The 19473-nt window shown below is 38.6% G+C and overlaps 2 protein-coding genes across 2 annotated transcripts; one reads left to right on the plus strand and one right to left on the minus strand.

The window, feature by feature from the left end:
• Positions 1-79: 79 nt before the first annotated feature.
• On the plus strand, positions 80-17088 carry CMC2 (C-X9-C motif containing 2). The gene is made up of 4 exons (XM_043436678.1): positions 80-300; positions 9873-9985; positions 14091-14162; positions 16714-17088. The coding sequence occupies exons 2-4, from the start codon at positions 9905-9907 to the stop codon at positions 16798-16800; spliced, it is 240 nt and encodes a 79-aa protein (XP_043292613.1). The 5' UTR covers positions 80-300; positions 9873-9904; the 3' UTR covers positions 16801-17088.
• Positions 4207-4716, minus strand: LOC122420998 (60S ribosomal protein L28-like). Its single transcript, XM_043436677.1, has one exon. The coding sequence runs from the start codon at positions 4665-4667 to the stop codon at positions 4254-4256; it is 414 nt and encodes a 137-aa protein (XP_043292612.1). The 5' UTR covers positions 4668-4716; the 3' UTR covers positions 4207-4253.
• Positions 17089-19473: the final 2385 nt, after the last annotated feature.

The raw sequence follows: 19473 nt of genomic DNA on the forward strand, positions 1-19473 counted from the left end.
TTAATCCCAGCCACGAAATCTGGCTTGTCGGTTCCCCTTCAATTTTAGGCTCTGCGGCGCCTCAGCGGACTCGCTCTCCCTCCCCTCACAACTCCTGAAAATGGGCTCGTCCAGGCAGGGCGGCGCAGGCGCCTGAGGCGGCGAGCGGCGGGGGCTGGCCGAGCAGGGTCAGCAGTGGAGGGCGCCTTACCTTCGCCTCCCGGAGCTGGCTGGGCTCCGGCGTCCAGGCCGCGCGTTTGGAGGCGCAGAGTCTTCGCCGGTGAATACCGCTTCCGCTCTCCGGGTGTGGCCACTAGTCGGGTGAGTCTCGGGGGTCCGGGCCGTTCGGAGGCGCGCTCTCTTCCTGGCCGCGTTGTGCGGGGAGGCCGCGGGACACCCACCGGGCCCCCCTCAGGTCCCTCTCACGGTCGCGCCCCGCCGTGTCCCGTCCTGCCGGGACTTCACGCCGGCCTCGGGGGTCGGGACCGCCACGCTGGGTTTCCCGGGGCGGTATAGATCGACCTGAGCTCTCAGCCCTCGGGCATTTTCTGAGGATGAGCTGGTAGTTGAGAGCAGGCTTCGGGGTAGACATTCGGTCTCTGTCTCACAACTCTCGAGCTGGTGACCCTGGGCAGGCTTCTTCCTCCTCGGTTTCCTCGCCTGAGAAATGGGTGTAATCCAGCGCCTAGGTTGTGATAACAACATGTCTGACACGGCGAGCGCTCCCTACGGTGTACGATTGTTATTGCTCTTGGAGATCCAGGCGTTCAGGGTTTGCTTGTGGGAGCCTGTTAGGGCGCCTCTCAGCTGCAGTGAAAATTTCCACCAGTCCGTCCTGCGATGTGAGAATCCAGTAAGATCCTCATCTGTAGACTTTTCAAGGAAAGTGACAGGCAGATCCCTTTTATCGGGTTTAAAGATGACAGATCTTGTTTCACAATAAGTGGTTTATGAAGAGTTAAGTAAATCCTAGTACTGATTTAAATGCATAAAGGAAGTTTGCAATGACAAAGGAATTCTGTTGTAAGACACTCCTTATGTCTCCTTTCCTGTTCTTACAGGCTGCTGCACGTTTGGTTGATTTAAAATGACCCTCATTTCCCACCTTTTTTAAAAAAGAAAAACTATGTTAAGGTCTGAATCAGTGCTCAAATCTGTGATAATACTGCATTCAGGAAACATTTATTGGGCATATACTATGTGCATTTAGGAGAATATCTCCTCCCCTGCTAGCCTGTGTGTTCTTTGATGGTTATGGACTAGTTTTTTTTTTTTTTTTTTTTGCTCTGAACTTAAGGTGATTTGACAGAGAGCTCAGCACCAAGAAAGCGGTGATAAATCCTAGTTCAGGGAATGCTACAACTGGGCCCATGCCTTAAGAAATGACGTGAGGTTGCTGTCAGTAGCAGTAGGGGCATGGTCTGTACTCGGACCACTTGTCACCAACTCAGAAGCCTCTGTTTAGATTTGGTCATTTTGCAGCTGTGATAAGAAAAAGTGAGTGGGGAAGGTCGTGCCCTTTTGTGTCTGCTACTTCTGCTCAATACTGTGCAGTTTGAAGTAGAGAGATACTAATTCCAGAGCTGAAATTTCTGAAATTCGACTTTAAAAAATATATATGTTTTAGAGAGCAGTTTCTTCCTGGAGAACAGATTCTTTAGGCTCTGAACAAGAGACTTCTGGCCTTGTTTTAAAATGACATTAGAAATTGTAACAGTAGTGTGAATTTCTTTCTGGTGAAGCCACACAATAGCAAAATCTCTCTAAAGAAAGCCTTAGTGGCATTAAAATATAGGGGTTCCCTCTTGTGATTATAGATCTGCTGAAGTGTGTTATTAGGATGTTTCCTCTCTTTTCTTCTAGAGTTCATATATTGCTTGTGCTCAGTGGTTTTTTTTTTTTTTTTTTCTTCTAAAATTGTGCCACCTGGTGGTTGAAATCTATCATAGACTGCTTGTTAGATTTTACCTCAGAGTCTTGGTAGAATAAGGTGAAGCAGTGAATAAAATAACGCTATAAGTTATAGTGTTGGAAGTTTTGGCCACAGCAATCAGAGCAGAAAAAGAAGTAAAAGGAATCCAGATAGGAAAAGAAGAAGTGAAACTCTCACTGTTTGCAGATGACATGATCCTCTACATAGAAAACCCTAAAGACTCTACCAGAAAATTACTAGAACTAATCAATGAATATAGTAAAGTTGCAGGATATAAAATTAACACACAGAAATCCCTTGCATTCCTATATACTAACAATGAAAAAACAGAAAGAGAAATTAAGGAAACAATACCATTCACCATTGCAACAAAAAGAATAAAATACTTAGGAGTATATCTACCTAAAGAAACAAAAGACCTATACATAGAAAACTATAAAACACTGATGAAAGAAATCAAAGAGGACACAAACAGATGGAGAAACATACCGTGTTCATGGATTGGAAGAATCAATATTGTCAAAATGGCTATTCTACCCAAAGCAGTCTATAGATTCAATGCAATTCCTATCAAGCTACCAACAGTATTTTTCACAGAACTAGAACAAATAATTTCACAACTTGTACAGAAATACAAAAAATCTCGAATAGCCAAAGTAATCTTGAGAAAGAAGAATGGAACTGGAGGAATCAACCTGCCTGACTTCAGACTCTACTACAAAGCCACAGTCATCAAGACAGTATGGTACTGGCACAAAGACAGAAATATAGATCAATGGAACAGAATAGAAAGCCCAGAGATAAATCCACGTACCTATGGACACCTTATCTTCGACAAAGGAGGCAAGGATATACAATGGAAAAAGACAACCTCTTTAACAAGTGGTGCTGGGAAAACTGGTCAACCACTTGTAAAAGAATGAAACTAGAACACTTTCTAACACCATACACAAAAATAAACTCAAAATGGATTAAAGATCTAAATGTAAGACCAGAAACTATAAAACTCCTAGAGGAGAACATAGGCAAAACACTCTCCGACATAAATCACAGCAAGATCCTCTATGACCCACCTCCCAGAATATTGGAAATAAAAGCAAAACTAAACAAATGGGATCTAATGAAACTTAAAAGCTTTTGCACTACAAAGGAAACTATAAGTAAGGTGAAAAGACAGCCCTCAGATTGGGAGAAAATAATAGCAAATGAAGCAACAGACAAAGGATTAATCTCAAAAATATACAAGCAACTCCTGCAGCTCAATTCCAGAAAAATAAATGACCCAATCAAAAAATGGGCCAGAGAACTAAACAGACATTTCTCCAAAGAAGACATACAGATGGCTAACAAACACATGAAAAGGTGCTCAACATCACTCATTATTAGAGAAATGCAAATCAAAACCACAATGAGGTACCATTACACACCAGTCAGGATGGCTGCTATCCAAAAGTCTACAAGCAATAAATGCTGGAGAGGGTGTGGAGAAAAGGGAACCCTCTTACACTGTTGGTGGGAATGCAAACTAGTACAGCCACTATGGAAAACAGTGTGGAGATTCTTAAAAAACTGGAAATAGAACTGCCATATGACCCAGCAATCCCACTTCTGGGCATACACACTGAGGAAACCAGATCTGAAAGAGACACGTGCACCCCAATGTTCATCGCAGCACTGTTTATAATAGCCAGGACATGGAAGCAACCTAGATGCCCATCAGCAGATGAATGGATAAGGAAGCTGTGGTACATATACACCATGGAATATTACTCAGCCGTAAAAAGAATTCATTTGAATCAGTCCTAATGAGATGGATGAAACTGGAGCCCCTTATACAGAGTGAAGTAAGCCAGAAAGATAAAGAACATTACAGCATACTAACACATATATATGGAATTTAGAAAGATGGTAACGATAACCCTATATGCAAAACAGAAAAAGAGACACAGAAATACAGAACAGACTTTTGAACTCTGTGGGAGAATGTGAGGGTGGGATGTTTCAAAAGAACAGCATGTATACTATCTATGGTGAAACAGATCACCAGCCCAGGTGGGATGCATGAGACAAGTGCTCGGGCCTGGTACACTGGGAAGACCAGAGGAATCGGGTGGAGAGGGAGGTGGGAGGGGGATCAGGATGGGGAATAAGTGTAAATCTATGGCTGATTCATATCAATGTATGACAAAACCCACTGAAATGTTGTGAAGTAATTAGCCTCCAACTAATAAAAAAATTAAAAAAAAAAAAAACTATAAGTTTTGTATCTTTTTTTTTTTTTTTTTTTTTTTTGAGGAGGCTGCTGACAGCTTTATTGCTCTGGGGAGGGGAGGCCAGGGGTTCAGGAGCTCTTGGTGGGACGGCTCGGCTTCCTCTTCACCATCACAGGCTTCTGGCTGCGCAGGATGGCGCTGGCTCTGCGGATGGCGGCCATGCGCAAATCCGGGCGGTACTTGTTCTTCCGGATCATGTGTCGGATGCTGCTGAGGGTGGCCCGGGCGTTCTTGTTGATGGTGGTCCGCACGTAGGAAGTGGCCGGCTTGCGCTGGCCGGATCTCCGCTTCATCACCACCACGACCCCTTTGCCGTCCGCCGCCGGCTCCACGCCCACGGTCTTGCGGTGAATGAGCCCATTGTAGCGAAAGGAGTTGCGCGCCTTCAGGTTATTCGGCTCGGTGCTGTACGTCTGCTTGTTCCTCTTAATCAAGAAGCTGGAGCAGTTCCGCACGACCATCCATTGCAGATGCGCGAACATGGCGAAGACTCCTTTCAGTGCGGCGGCCGGAGACGGAAAGAGGCCAAGTTTTGTATCTTTAGCGAGAGCTCCCTATTGCTTCAACCCTCCCAGCTCGCCCCCAAGTAAAAGTTACGATTGCTTTGCAGGGACCTATTAGACAGTTATAAAAATATCAGATGTCACAGATGAACATTTTTAAGAGTTCAAGCAGACTGTTTTGATATCAATCTGTGCATACCTGAGGAAGTGGATGGGATTGGCATGGGGAGAGAAGAGTTGTAATTGTGAGAAGTAAACTTTCTGATGTTTTCTAAATGCCAGTGTAAAAATGGAACTGAAGTTTTGTGTTTAGCTAAATAATAACTCTTTGAATAGAGTTATCCCTCTCTTTCTCATTAGAACACCCCTACACTAAATCTTACCACAGATGAATGTTTCCTTCACTTTTTTTTTAATACAGTGTGTCTGTAATTATCTTGGTGCTACCTTTTGAAACTGTTTTCTCTATTCTTGACAATAACAAATATTTATCCTTTGAGTGCAAATTTTATTTTTGGAAATGGCTTAAATTTAATTGTGAACTTAGATTTGAGAAAAAAACTTAAGGATGCAATGTAAGAATATACTCTGTGACATCCTTACTTAACTTAGCCAGTCTCTTGGGCACAGGAGGCCAGATAAATGAGAAGTTCACACAGCAGCTTGTTTCAATGTTGGACAGCTCCAGGAAAATGACATCTGCCCCTGTAACTTCCAGTTTGATTTCCAGTCCTGTCCTGGGACACATCTCAGAGTCAGTTCAGTTCAGCCTTTCCCATCAGGTGACAGAACACTTCAGATATACTAATGATACTACATTTGTCACACTTACTCTTGATATAGGTCTAGAGCTAATTGCATTTTATGGAAGAAGAGACTTCTGTTTCAGATTAAGTAGCCAAAGTGATATAACTTGTGAATATCTGTGTCCACAGTTTTTACCTTCAGACCCACATCTTCTCCCTTCAAGTCCATTACTTGTCCTACTTATTCTGGCTGTTCTTTTTATCTATTTTCTCTGTTGTGGGTTTCCCTTAGTTAGTAAATATTCCCAATTTCATGAATGGCTTCCTGTTTAAACCTAACATCAGAGCCATCTCCTTCCTGAGCATTCGCCCCAAGGATATTCAAATTGTCAGTGTTCTGGAGCATGGCTGATCAGGACAAGCACAATACTTTTCTTTTTCTTGATGTGGACAGATACTCTTGTTTCTAGTAATACAGGCTAGTATTACATTGACTTCTTTGAACCTCAGCCTGCAATTAGTCCCTGTTGAACTTGTAGCTAACCAGAGGTTGTTTGGGGAGTAGTTTTTTCTATCTGAATTTATTTCATTCACAAACTGCTGGGAAGGCATATCTTTCTTATTTTGAAAGTGGGAGAAATCTGTCACGGTGAGAGATTACATTGGGTAGTAACTCTGCTATTTACTGTGTGACCTGGGGCTTAGTTTTGCCATGAAAATATGAGTAACACATATTTTAACCTACAAAAAAGCAATTTCTTGTGGTTTAACTGAATTTAAAAAGGTACCTGCTTCCTACAGTTATTGGAAGAATTATGAGACTTGTGCCTGCACATGGTAAGTAGTCAACAAATTATTTCTACTCTAATAATATATTGTTACAGCTTTGAACAAATTTTAAAAATAAGAATATGGAATATATATTTGACTTTTATTCATTTCATGAAATGTTACTTGAGTTATAATAGAGTTTTTAGAATAGGCTCCTAAAGATGACTACTGAAAGGTGTCAGCATTCATTTAAATGTGCTCTAAGAACAATGTTATTGTTTTATAGTTATACTTTGTATATTATACCCAAGAGTACCCCAGTACCTATGCCTATGCACCAACAGTTAGCCAAAGCCGGTGGATGGAAGGAAGGGGGAGGAAGAGAATATCTAATTAAAAAATGGGGTAGAGGCAAGAGGGGAATGATTGATAAAATGAGGAATTTGTCAGGTAAGGGATAAGATAAGTGTTTAGAGCTTTAAGTTAAATAATAGCTTTCACCAAGAACAAGAAAAGGAAACTACTATATATGAAACCATTTTCTTATTTGATATAATCATCTAGGATAAGTAGGTAGAAGGGAAGATAAGTAGGTAGAAGTACACAATGGCTGTATGTAGAGTAGCGTACATATTTGAAGTAAACTTTTAACGAAGGAGAAAAAAAATATGTACCATGGTATATATTTTTGCTTATATACAATGTGCATATGTGTGTTTATCTCAGTACCCAAGTGTTTTCTTAAATATTTACTTTGCCAATTAGAGGGAGCTTTTCAGTACCTCAGAAGTTTGTTTCTGAGCTGTAAAAGCACACATTTGAGGGCTGGTTCATAGATATATGCAAAAATATTTTGTTAAATATACTTACAAAATAAAATGTTAAAGACATTTTCTAGATGACTGAAACCAGTGTACATCTTCCTTCAGAAAAAATAAGCAAGGCAGAAGCCAAATAACTCTTACTATATGTAAGTGTAGGTGTATAATATTGATATAATATTAGATAACTTAAATTGCTGTACGGTATGAGACCTCTTTTTTCTGAGGTAGAATATTTATATCATTTAAAAAGATTGTAGTCAGTGACAGGCAAACAAAACTTGAACCTGGCTGTGTTTTCAGTTTCCATTTCCAATACTCAAGTATTTTAACTTGGCACAATGGCCTGATTTGTGATCTTTAGCTGTGGTATGTTTCTGTGTGTGGCAGGGGATGGGGTTGAGGTTATTAGTCACTCAGTGGAACAGTGATTTGATACTTTTATAAGTTGAAATCTGAAGTAGTAGGTATAATTCTCTGCAATTATTTGTTTAGTCATTTTTAAGGATTTCGTTTGTCAAGAGTAGAAGGTGGATAGGCTGTTTGAATTTCTTGAAACCTTTTTCACAACTTTATTAAGGCATAATTTACATACTGTAAAATTTGCCCATTCTAAGTGGATTAAGTGAGTTTAGTAAGCTTATACAATTATGCAACCATTACCACAATCCTATTTTAGAACATTTTTGTCACCCAAAGTTTTCTTTTTGCCATTTGCAAATTAATCCTCACTCTCACCTTTGGACCTCCACATTGATCAGCTTTTGCCTCTATGAAATTGCCTTTTCTAGACATTGCATGTAAATAGAATCATACAGTACTGTCTTTTGAGTCTACTTTATTTCATTTAGCTTAGTGCTTTTGAGATTCCTCCATGTAGGCACATGCATAGGTTTATTCCTTTTTAGTGCTAAATAGTGTCCCATTGAGTAGATACACAAATTTGTTTATCCAGTACTTGGTTGTTAGACATTTGGATTGTTTCCAGTATTGACTGTTATGAATAATGCTATGAACATTCATATATAAATCTTTGTGGGGATATATGTTTTCATTTCTCTTGGGTGTGTTCTTAGGAGAGAAATTTCTAGGTCATATGTTAAGTTTATGTTTAACTTAAGAAACTACTAAATTGTTTTCCAAGGTGTCTGTACTACTTAACCTTCCCAGTAGCATTGTACAAGATCCCTTTCCACCACATTGTAAGCAGTGCTTGGTACTGTCTAATTTTTTGATTATAGCGATTCTGGTGGATGTAGTGTCTCACTGTGGTTTAAATTTCCATTTCTCTAGTGACTAGTGATGTTCAGCATCTTTTCATGTGCTTAAATAACCATTCCTATATCCTCTTTGGTGAAATATCTATTTAAATTTTTTGCCCATTTTGGGGGTATATTTTAAACACTGGATTGTTTGAAAACTTTCTTTGTATGTTTTAGGTGCAAATCCTTTGGCATATATGATTTGCAAATATTTTCCTTTAGTGTGTAGCTTGTAGAGCAGCTATACACTATTTTATTTTTTAGAGCAGTTTTAGGTTCCTAGCAAAATTGAGCAGAAAGTACAGAGAGACCCCCTAGGCCCCCGCTGCCCACAGATGCCCTGACTCTCTCCCACAGTCAACATCCTCCAAGAGTGGTATGTTAATTACAATTGATGAGCCTACATTAACATGTCATTATCACCCAAAGGGTGACTTGTCTTTTCATTTTATTAATTTTGAAAATGGAAAGTTTTTAATTTTGATAAGTTTTAACCAATTTATTCTTTTATGGATTTTGATGTATCTTTGCCCAACCTAATGGATTTCCCTGGTGGCTCAGACGGTAAAGTGTCTACCTACAATGCGGGAGACCTGGGTTTGATCCCTGGGTCAGGAAGATCCTCTGGAGTAGGAAATGGCAACCCACTCCAGTACTCTTGCCTGGAAAATCCCATGGATGGGGGAGCCTGGTAGGCTACAATCCATGGGGGTGCAAAGAGTCGGACACGACTGAGAGACTTCACTTCACTCCCTTTTGCCCAACCTACTGTCATGATTTCTCCTATGTTTTCTTTCTTGGAACTTTTAAAAGACTAAAATAGTTAATTGGTTCTTTCCTTTGGTAATCTCTTCTGGGTTATAAAGAATTGGTTTAAGAGAGAAATGGGTGAATAGAGAAATAGGTGAATGTAACTATAGCAAACACCTCAAAATAATGTTTTATCTTAGACCTTGAATGCTAATTTTCTTTTTTGTGAATCAACCAATTAAACCTAATTTCAGGGAATTTTTAGATTCTTGTTTTCATTGTAATAACTGCATTTTATGGATAGATCTGCTAAATTTGAAAAAAAAAATCCACACCTACATCTTGTTTCTCTCATGGTTTAGTTAGATTTTCTCAGCCAGATGTTATTTTGGAAGAAAGCAGTCTATATTAATTCACACTAATGTGAGACTGACTAATGGCCCTTTAACCGTTATACATTTAAAAGGGTTAATAGGCCAGTTCTCTTCATTGGTAGGATTTTACCTGAATAAAATGAGTTGTAATCTATTTCAGGAATATGGGAAAAGTAATTGAAGTCAGGCTTGTTAACATAGGCAAGCTGTTTCTGGTAAAGCACCTATTTCGAGGACCAGGTCTCTTGAGTCTGCTTTTTTCTGAACCTGCATGTTCTCTAAATACTCCTGATAACCCACAGAATCTAAGTCATTGGATAGGAAGGTGAGGCTCAGGTTTAATTTGCCTAAGGTCACCTTTCTCTTCTGATAAAGGTCACTGAAATTTCTTACGGAAAATAATTTTAGATCGCATTAACAAATACAGTCACACATATTCAAGACACTCTTGTATCCACAGGTTGCTCTGCTGTGTTCCATCTCCTCCTAAAGATGCATCCTGACTTATCTCCACACTTGCATACTGAAGAGTGCAACGTCTTGATTAACTTGCTTAAGGAATGTCACAAAAATGTAAGAGTTCAGAAAATAACCCTGAAGCAACAGTGAAACCTAGATACAATACAGTGATGTAAAATGTTATCTCCATTAATAGAAGGAAATGATAATGTCTTAGTATGGATCTTAGCTTAGTAAAGATTAGCAGTTGATGCTTGTTATTTGTTTTTAGAAACTACTTCCTTTTTATGATGAGTAGAAATCAAGCCTAGTAATTTTATTAGGGAGCTTCTGAAGTGATACATAGTAGTTACAATCCATGTTCCTTGACCTCTATCATTATGTGCTTAAAGGAAGTTGAAACATTTTTTATAATTACATGTTAACTAGATTTAAATTATGACTGGCCTCATTTGGCAGGTTTACTTAATGGTTGCTGTGTGCTTAGTCGCTCAGTTGTGTCTGACTCTTTGTGACCCCATGGACTGTAGCCAGCCAGCCTCCCCTGCCCATGGGGATTCTCCAGGCAAGAATACTGGAGTGGGTGCCATGCCCTCCTGGTTAGTGGAATGGAAATAAAATTCCATTTTTAAAACCAAAATAGAAAATAGGCCCAATTTTTGCAATACATTAAATTTGACATTTACAGATGTCAATTTTTTTTTTTAATATATTTGGTGTATGAGACAGTTATAAGAAGCATTTGTGTTTTTAACTTTGCATGATGCATTATTTCCTTCTTCATAAACTGTAGATATTTCAGATTCTTATTTAAATGAGTAAAATCTTAAGACTAAAAGTGAGGTAGTAAGGAATGTTGGTGACCTATGAAGTCCGATATTCTTTGAAACAGCATTTCAAAGAATGCTGTTGATGACAATACACTTTCAGCAAACTATCTCCACCATACATCTAGATTAATAATTGATATTGTAAGTCTTTTTAACTTTAGCCATTCTGTGGATGTGTAATAGTATATTATTTGGTTTTAAATTGTGTTTCCCTCGGGCTGATGACTTTAGGCATCTTTTCATGTACTTATTGGCCATTCACATAATGTCTTTTGCCTATATTTAAAAATTGGGTGTTTGTCTTGTTATTGAATTGTAAGAATTCTTTTTATCATTCAGCATACAAAGTGTGTTGTGAATATTTTCTCCCAGCCTGTGGCGTCCTTTTTTATTTTCTTAAAGATGTGTTACAAAGAGTTTGTAAGTTTGATGAAGTCTGTAATAATTTACCAGGTTTTTCATTCATTGTTTATGTTTTTTTTGTTCTAGGGATCTTTGTCAATTTCCTGGTCACAAAGAGTTCTCTCCTATTTTTTTCTTCTGGAAATTTTATAGTTTTAGTTTTTGAAATTTAGGTCTGTGATTCAAATTAATTTTTGTGTATGTTGTGAGGTATGAGTCAAGGTTTATTTCTCTCCCTGTGGATACCCAGTTATTCCAGCACCACTTGTTGAAAGAGCTTTCTTTCCCCACTAAATTACCTTGGTGCTTTTGTCAAAAATCAATTGCCCATATGTGAATGGGCCTACCTCTGGGCTCTCTAGTCTGTTCCACTGATTTATATGTTTATTCTTAACACAGTTGATTTTGACATTATCTTACTGGGGCCACGTGGTTCCATGACTGTTCTGTCTTAATTCACTTGCATTGCATCTAGACTGATCTCTCAGTCCTAAGTTTAATCATTGTTCCCCTTTAATGGCTCTCTTTGCCTGTAGAATAAATTCTGCATTTCTTTGTGTTTCGAGGCCTTCATGTACTGGCCCCTGCTTACACTTGGGCTTGACCACCCTCCTACCCCGCATCCTTCCTGCTCACTCTGTCTGCAGTTGTACTGGAGCATGTTTCTGTCTTCTAGGCTTTTGTACTTGCTTTTTCCCGTTACTTAAAGGTTTCCTCACTGTCTCTACTTCTCACTTGCTTGATAAGGTTTTATCATCCTCCAGGCTTTATTCTGCTTAATTTGTCATTTCCTCTTCCTTTTCTTTCTTGGCCTGGATTCCCTTGGTATAATTGCACTATACTTCAGTAATACTTTACGTATTATTTCCAACTTTATGGCGGTTACTCTCACACTTTTTAGTCTCAGAACTCCTTTACACTCTTCAGAGTTATTGAGGACCCCAAAGAACTTTTGTTTATGTGGGCTTTATCTGTCAATATTTGTTGAATTGGAAGTTAAAACTGAGAAATTGAAAAATATTTATTTTAAAATGACAATAATAAACCATTACACATTAATAGTTATTTTTCATAAAAAAAGACCTTATTTTCCAAAACAATAAAAGGATGAAAAGAATGACATTGCTTTTACATTTTTGCAGTTCTTTTTAATGTTTGGTTTAATAGAATACAGCTGGATTCTCATATGTGCCACTGTGCTCAATCTGTGGTGATATTACAGGTCATGTAGCCTCTGGAAAAATCTACTGTACCCTTGTGAGAGAATGAAAGTGAACAAAACAAATAAGATCCTCAGTTATTAGGAAGATAGGTTTTACCTTCTCCTGAAAAGGTTTTGAATAGTCCTGGGACTACACTTTGAGAACTGCTGCTGTATAGTGATCACTTCATATTTTGTCTCTTCCTTCTGACTCTGAGCTATGAGAGTGGGGCCCAGGTCCACCATGCTCACAATTGTGTCCCAAGTGGCTGTGACACTGTCCTCCATACCTTGATTGATTCACTTATCCAATCAGTAGCTCTGCCAATTTGCTCTCTGGAAATAGACACCAGGTATTGGAGGCTCATGCCATGTGTATACAAGAGCAATACAGTCCAAGGGCATTTCTTTTACTTTTCAACTTTTTATTTTGTATTGGAATATAGCCGATTAACAATATTGTGATAGTTTCAGGTGGACAGCAAAGAGGCTCAGCCATACGTATACATGTGTCCATTTTCCTCCACATTCATGGACATTTCTTTTATCAATGCCACTGGGGCATTTTTGGGTTTGTTTTTCATGTAACGTCACAGAGTATTATTCTCATTGGGTTTAATGTTGAGGTGAAAGTTAGAGTATAAATTAGCTTTTATCTTGAATTTTTTTTTAAAATTTTTTTATTGTCTTGAATTTTTAAAATAAGATGTATGAATATGGGATGATACCAATAAATATAAAGTAAACTATGAAGTATTGCCTTACATTCTAAAAATTTAATCCTGTCTATTGTTTCTGTTTGGCCAGAAGATGTATGAAAAAGCATTGTCCCTTTGTATTGTCAAGGAGGTAGTTTATGCAAAGGAATTATTTATCCTGAAAAGGTCATTAGGTAATCACTAGGAAACCTTAAATCCTTGCCAGAAAAACTCTGATCATTTATTCAGTGTGGACAAGAAAAGTACATTTAAAGAAACAGGGAAAAAAGAAATAGCATGACTGTTACTAATAGCATGACTATTACTAATTATGTGTTGTCTGGTTTCCATGAAAGCCTTAATTATAAAGAAAAGGAAAAAAGTGCTTATTGTTACAAGTTCAGCATTTATGGCATGTCATTATAGGAGATCACCATGCTCTCTGACCTACCCTTAAAAATGGCAATGTGCAAACACACTAATTATGGCAAAGCAGAACAGACTTTGAATATTAGGCATTGATTTCCTTTTATTGTGAATTAGTGACTTGTATCTGGCCCATACAGGCTGTGTAATATTAGTGTTATGTGTTTTTAATTTATTTTGATGACATTTTGAATAGAGGCAAATGAGAAAATGGCTTTGGCACCAAGCGTTTCATAGGTAACTCTTCTATGGGACAGGAGAGTTTGCTCATGAAGGAAGTTACTGTCATGTCAGTATGGCTATACTGCATTTTGACATCACTCTGCAGTAGAGGATGGATAACATGCCCTTAAAGAAAGGGTATTAGGTAATAAAATGCTTTTCACTAGGTCATTATGAGGTTTTGGCAGGTTAATAGGCTTCTCTTCTATCAAAGAAAAGTCTTTTATTTTTCATTTCTACCTATAGGACATTCCTTCCTTTTTTGTAGGAATGCTAGGGTAAGCCCATTTATTTGTATATTTTGTCCTTGTGGGTTAACTGTTTGATTAACTATTAGCCGTTTGCTTATTGACAAGGTGACACATTAAATATTTCAATTCTGAGCCAGAGACCTTAGCATATTATGGGATGAAATATTTTACCCCTTTTCTTCCTTTTAGCACAGCATTCTGAAATTTTTTGGTCATTGCAATGATCTTGATCGGGAGATGAGAAAATGCTTGAAGAATGAGGTAAGGAAAACATTAAAGAATGGAAATGGTTGAGCAGTAGAAAAGAATATTTTGGAGCAATATTATTTATTAATACCATTATTAAGTTGTTTTTTTTTTGGCAAGTTTTCATATAACACCAAAACTTGACTTTATAGGTATGTCTTCCCCTAAAGTCAAGAGGAGAAATGAAAGCGTCTTCTGGGGACAGTTTTGGAACATTGCTGGTTTTTTTGCATGTACATAAATGAAAGCAACTATCTTATAATAATCACTGTAACTCCTCTGGATGAATTTTAGGGTTTGAGAAGTTGAATCTGTACAGCAGAAAGAATTGTTGATCAGCTTTTAGCTCTAGCAGGTAACTAAAACTCTGGGCCTCAATTTCCTTGTATAACATGAGGAGGCTAGATTTAGGCTCTTTCCAGCTTTAAAATTTGGAATTTCTTTATAATTATAGTATATACAGCCCATAGGGATCTAGTTTGACTTGTTTGGAAAGACTCATTTCCTGAACACAGCTTTAGGTTATGACTTGGACTTGGGCAAATAGCCAAAGTTTATTGACTTTTTGTAGGTACCGCAGACTGAACAGAGTGCATTTTAAATCTTTGAAAAGAACTTTAATTCCATTTCTGTTTTATTCATCAGAAATTTTATGTCCAGAACATTTAAAAAGATGTAACTACTAAAAGTCTGCCTTCCAATTTTCATTTTCTGTACTTTTGAACTTTCTCCCCCCATGAGCCTCATATTGAAAGGTATTAGATATTTGAAGACATTCAGCATCTATCGTTAATCATTTTTTCCTGGTTTCTACTTTGGGCTTTTTTCCTCCCTCCTTCCTGGAATCCCCTTACAGCGTCTTTACTGTTTGAAGAGCTTCCTGGAGTTCTGATAATTTTCTTCATGTGCACAAATGGGTATATGTATACGTGTTTTAAACTGATTTTTGAAACACTTTTTCTTTATATGTAAAGGGTATTTTGTATGGAAGCTAAACCTAGGGCTGTCTTCCTTTTTTAATAAGATTATGGAAAAATAAGCCCATGCTGTTTTATTTGGTATAGGTATTTATTTCTTACATGCTTTCAGTTGTGTGAGATAGCCTTTTTCCTAAGCTTAGATTTTTTTTATCCTCACAGTTTAGTGATTTTTGTCATTGGTTTGGTGATTATATTTTCATATGAAAATTTCCCCCCCAGGTGGTCCTGAGCTGTCAGGAACTATTTGGTAGAAGAATGTTGGTAGATTTAATCCTTTAAATTTTAAATTCTTATTTTGTCCCAGTTTGTTTTTGTAAAAATTTCAGATTTTCTCCTTGACTACTTTCTAGTCCTCTCTGTGGTTTTTATGTTGCTTCATTTCCTGATTTATAGATTGTTTTCTATCTGTTCTTTCATCCTTCAGTTCTCCAAACCTGTGCTCATTTATTTCCTCTCTGTTTTTAATGCTTCCCAGTTTCCCATTTACTGCTCCTAATGCTCTCCTCCTACCATTTCCTTCATGTGTCATTTAAGTACTTCATTCTCTGAAGCTTTTAACTAGAAAAAAGGTCTGGCCAGTTCTTTCTGACCCTCTCTTTGCTGCTGTGTTGCTGCTTTTGTCCTTTTTATTAAAATAATCACTAATACTACTAGTTTTGCAATGTCCTCTTTTGTTCCTCTTACTTGTTTGGTTTGGTTTCTGCGTTTTTTGGTGGCATTTTGTGAATAACATAATAGTCACCGTTTGTATCTTTTTTTTTTTTAAATTCAGGGGCCATCTTGACTCCCTTTGGAGATTTCATAACATATATTTTAATATAAGCTCTGTTTTAATTTGCTCTATGACTTATTTTATTGGCTATAAAGTACTGTCTTTTGAAGACTTACTTTAGAATCCTCTTTGCAAGCTGATTTTAGAGGCTTCATATGATATGAAGAGAGATATCAAATATTTTTCTCAGAGCAGGTATCCCTCCATGTTCTAGAATTTTCTTCTTTAACCTTTTAAAGCAATAAAATGCCCTTCTCCCCCTAGCAGTCTTATGAGGAAAATTAATGTAGGACAGATAAAAGGAATGTTTTTGTTAAAGAGACCTGGTGCTTCATCTGTTATTTGAAGTGGCCCTTCGATGAGGAAAAAAAAAGTTTGAAAATTGCTACTATTCCAGAAGATATGTTAGAACTCTTGAGTCAAAACTTTAGACTTAGAAAACTGCTTAAAGATTATCTAGCCCAACTCCTTATATTTGAGGTTACTGGCCCAGAAAATCAAGTAAGTACCTCAAAGATATGAATGTCAGGGCTCAGGGGATGGAAGCTGGAGTTCCTGGTTAGTGCTCTGCCACTAATCTTTTGTTTCTTTGGCTTCTTTCTGTATCTGACGGCTGAAAGATTTTGATGTCCAGCTGTTTACATGTACTCAGTTTTTTCAACTTGAATCTGCTTTTACTTTTTTCCTACTCTACCTAAGAACTCCTCTTGCACCTTTAAAATATATCTTTATTGGTGTATATATTATAAGCTTAGTATGTAAATAGTGACATAATCTGCTGTCTCTTTTCTCTCCCCTTCCTTTTATTTTCTAGTACATGGAAAAGAGGAACAAGAGCAGGGAACTTGGCAACGCAATGCGAAAGAGACTTTTTAATCCTCCAGAGGAATCTGAAAACTAGATCTTATTTTCACTGGATGCCTTGCCTGAGAGAAGACCCAAAGACTCTTGGTTGGTAACTGAAGGAATCCTGTTGCATTTGGTCCCTAAAGTCCTTTGAATGGAAAGTGACCCATGAGAAATCAAGCCTTGGAGAAGTATGGAAGCCCTGAATCTGGAATGTTTGTCGGGCAGAGCTGTTTGTACCCTCCCTCCTCTACCAACGCATCTGAGACTTCTGTTTCTTTCCTTTGCCTATGACCTGTTAACATTTGAGTACCTTAACCTTCAATAAAACCGTTGATTCTAATCATATTTCCTCTGTTCTTTTAGACTGTCTTGGAATTAGGGCTGAATGGTGCCATTAGACTTCTCTTTTTGCAATGTGGCACTTCTGGAGCCTAAACATTGAAAGCACAGCAAGAGTTTGGGGAAATCCCAGCTGTGTTAACTCTGAAAATGTTCCAACTTGCTTGTTTTTAAAGAGCTCTTTTCCAAAAGGTTAAATGTTTAACACTGATAAAATTGCTTCTGGCTAGGATTTAAGTCTGAGCAGACTTAGCTTTTCCATTTGGTTGAAGGGCCCACCCTGGGTGCCAGCTATCTCCTGGGGCTGTGTCCTTCCTTTTTGCTGGGTGCATGGTTCTTCTTCCCAGATTCATTTCTAGCAGCCATCCTGCCAATGTTCCTTTTGCCATGCAGTGTTTCTGAGACCTGTGAATCTGGAAGCCAGCTTCCAGTCATGGCCACAGCAGGGGCTTGAACTTCCTGTTGGATAAGGTTTTAGCAGACTGTGAGCCATGAGTTCCTTGTAGTGAACTCTGTGTACATGTATGGTAGGAGGCCTTGTTGAGCGTCGGTGTTTACTAGTGATTTCCCCATCACAGGAGGCATTGAAAAGGCTGGACCTTCATTTAGCAAAGGAGTTAAACAGGGTAACAGATTTAGTGAAGATATGGAGGAAGAAGCAGAATTAATTCTGAGGTCCCTTTTAAGACTCAGATTTATGAATATTTATTCAGTCACCCCTTCCCCTCCCAGCCTCCCTGAGACCAAGTACAGGTACAAAAGTGAGACATTGTGTCTTCAGAAGCTTGTAGTGAGCTGACAAATTGACTGTTAGAGCAGTATAGTAAGTACCATGATTAGTCAGGTGCCATGGAAACATAGGGCATCCATGCCCAGCCTTCAGGAAGAAGCCACTCCAAGAAAGCTACTTAGCAAAGATGACCTTTGGCAAACAGTGAAAATGAAATACATTCTTAGGAACTTAAAGTTGTTTAACCTGAGCAGAATACGAGAACTACTAGTAAAGGAAGATCACAAACAGCTTTGAATTCTGTTGCAATTTTATCTTCAGTGCTGTGATAACCACTTGGGGGTTTAGAAGTGATGATTAGGGATTTATGGGGGGCCTTATTTGGAAGGATGATGTGTTTCACTCTGTACTTCAGTAATATTTTTCTGATTATGGTTTGGGGCATAAATTGAAAGAGATGGGAGATTATACCCAGGAAGACCAGTTTGGATTTTTCCCCAATATAAATGAGAAATTAGGGCCTGAGTTAAAGAAGGGCTTGGGGATCAGGGTTTTGAGGGAAATTTGGACCTAGAATCAGCATTTCTGACTACGTGGAGGGTTTAAGAAGAGTCCAGGCAGCCTCAGGCATTTGATTTATGTTTCATGCTGATGGTCCCTGCCCTGTGTGAGAGGGAGTTCAACAGAGGTGTGGTGTGCAGTGCAGAGTTTGCAGTATGTGTGTGTAAGATCCGGGTGGAGATGGATGCTTTTAGACTTCTGAGTGTTAGAACCTAGAGCTTATTAGGATCACAGACTAGAGCAGAATTGGGAGATGGCAGCATGCAGGTCGCAGCTAATGCCCTGTGGGCCATGTCTGTAGTGAACTGTGAATGTTTATAGAGCAGAATGAAACCTTGGGGTCACTTAATTTTTTAAAACTTGTGTAAGTAGCAGCTTTTTATGGAGCATTCAAGCAATTTGTAAGTTTTACAGAGTAAAAGTTAGGCACCCTCCTTGACACCCCGGGATTCCTTGATGCCCCAGACGTCTCTAGCCGTCAGTTGAGTGAGTTTCCTTTATACATTTACACAGATATTTCAGGACAGGAGAAGAAGCCCTGTGTGTGGAGAAGGAGCAGGCATAGAGGTAGAAGATAAACCATAGGAAAATGTGCCTCAGATTGTCAAGGGGGCTAGGGAGGAGGGAGTTTCATTGAGTCAAAGTAGGGCTGAGGTGCCAGGTGGTTTGGTTCCTCTGTCTTGTGTGACCTTAGGACAGTGTAGTGTGGGGTGGGGAGAAGTGGGTGGGAACCCAGGTGGAGCTGAGGATTCAAGCACCTTTGAAAAGTCTTGGCTCTGAAGAGAAGGGCAGTGCTGTGTTGAAAGATGGTCTTCAAAAAAATCGAAAGAAGGTGGGGAGTGGCACTTGGGAATGGATATATGTTGAAAGAATGCCAGAAAAGAAGGATTCATTTGTGGAGTAAAGTTCTTTGAGGATGCGAAAATGAATGAGAGTCAGGGCTCAGGCTGACAGTGATAATGTTTTTTTCCAGAAGACAAATTAGAAACTTTGAAAACTTGAAGCACTATAGGAAGTGCTAAGTATTCCTTTCACAGAGCAATAAATACCTATTTGTGCAGGATGCCGTGCTGTTTCTTCTCCAAAGAATTAAGA

This window comes from Cervus canadensis, chromosome 18, assembly GCF_019320065.1.
Source record: "Cervus canadensis isolate Bull #8, Minnesota chromosome 18, ASM1932006v1, whole genome shotgun sequence".
Lineage (NCBI taxonomy): Eukaryota > Metazoa > Chordata > Mammalia > Artiodactyla > Cervidae > Cervus > Cervus canadensis.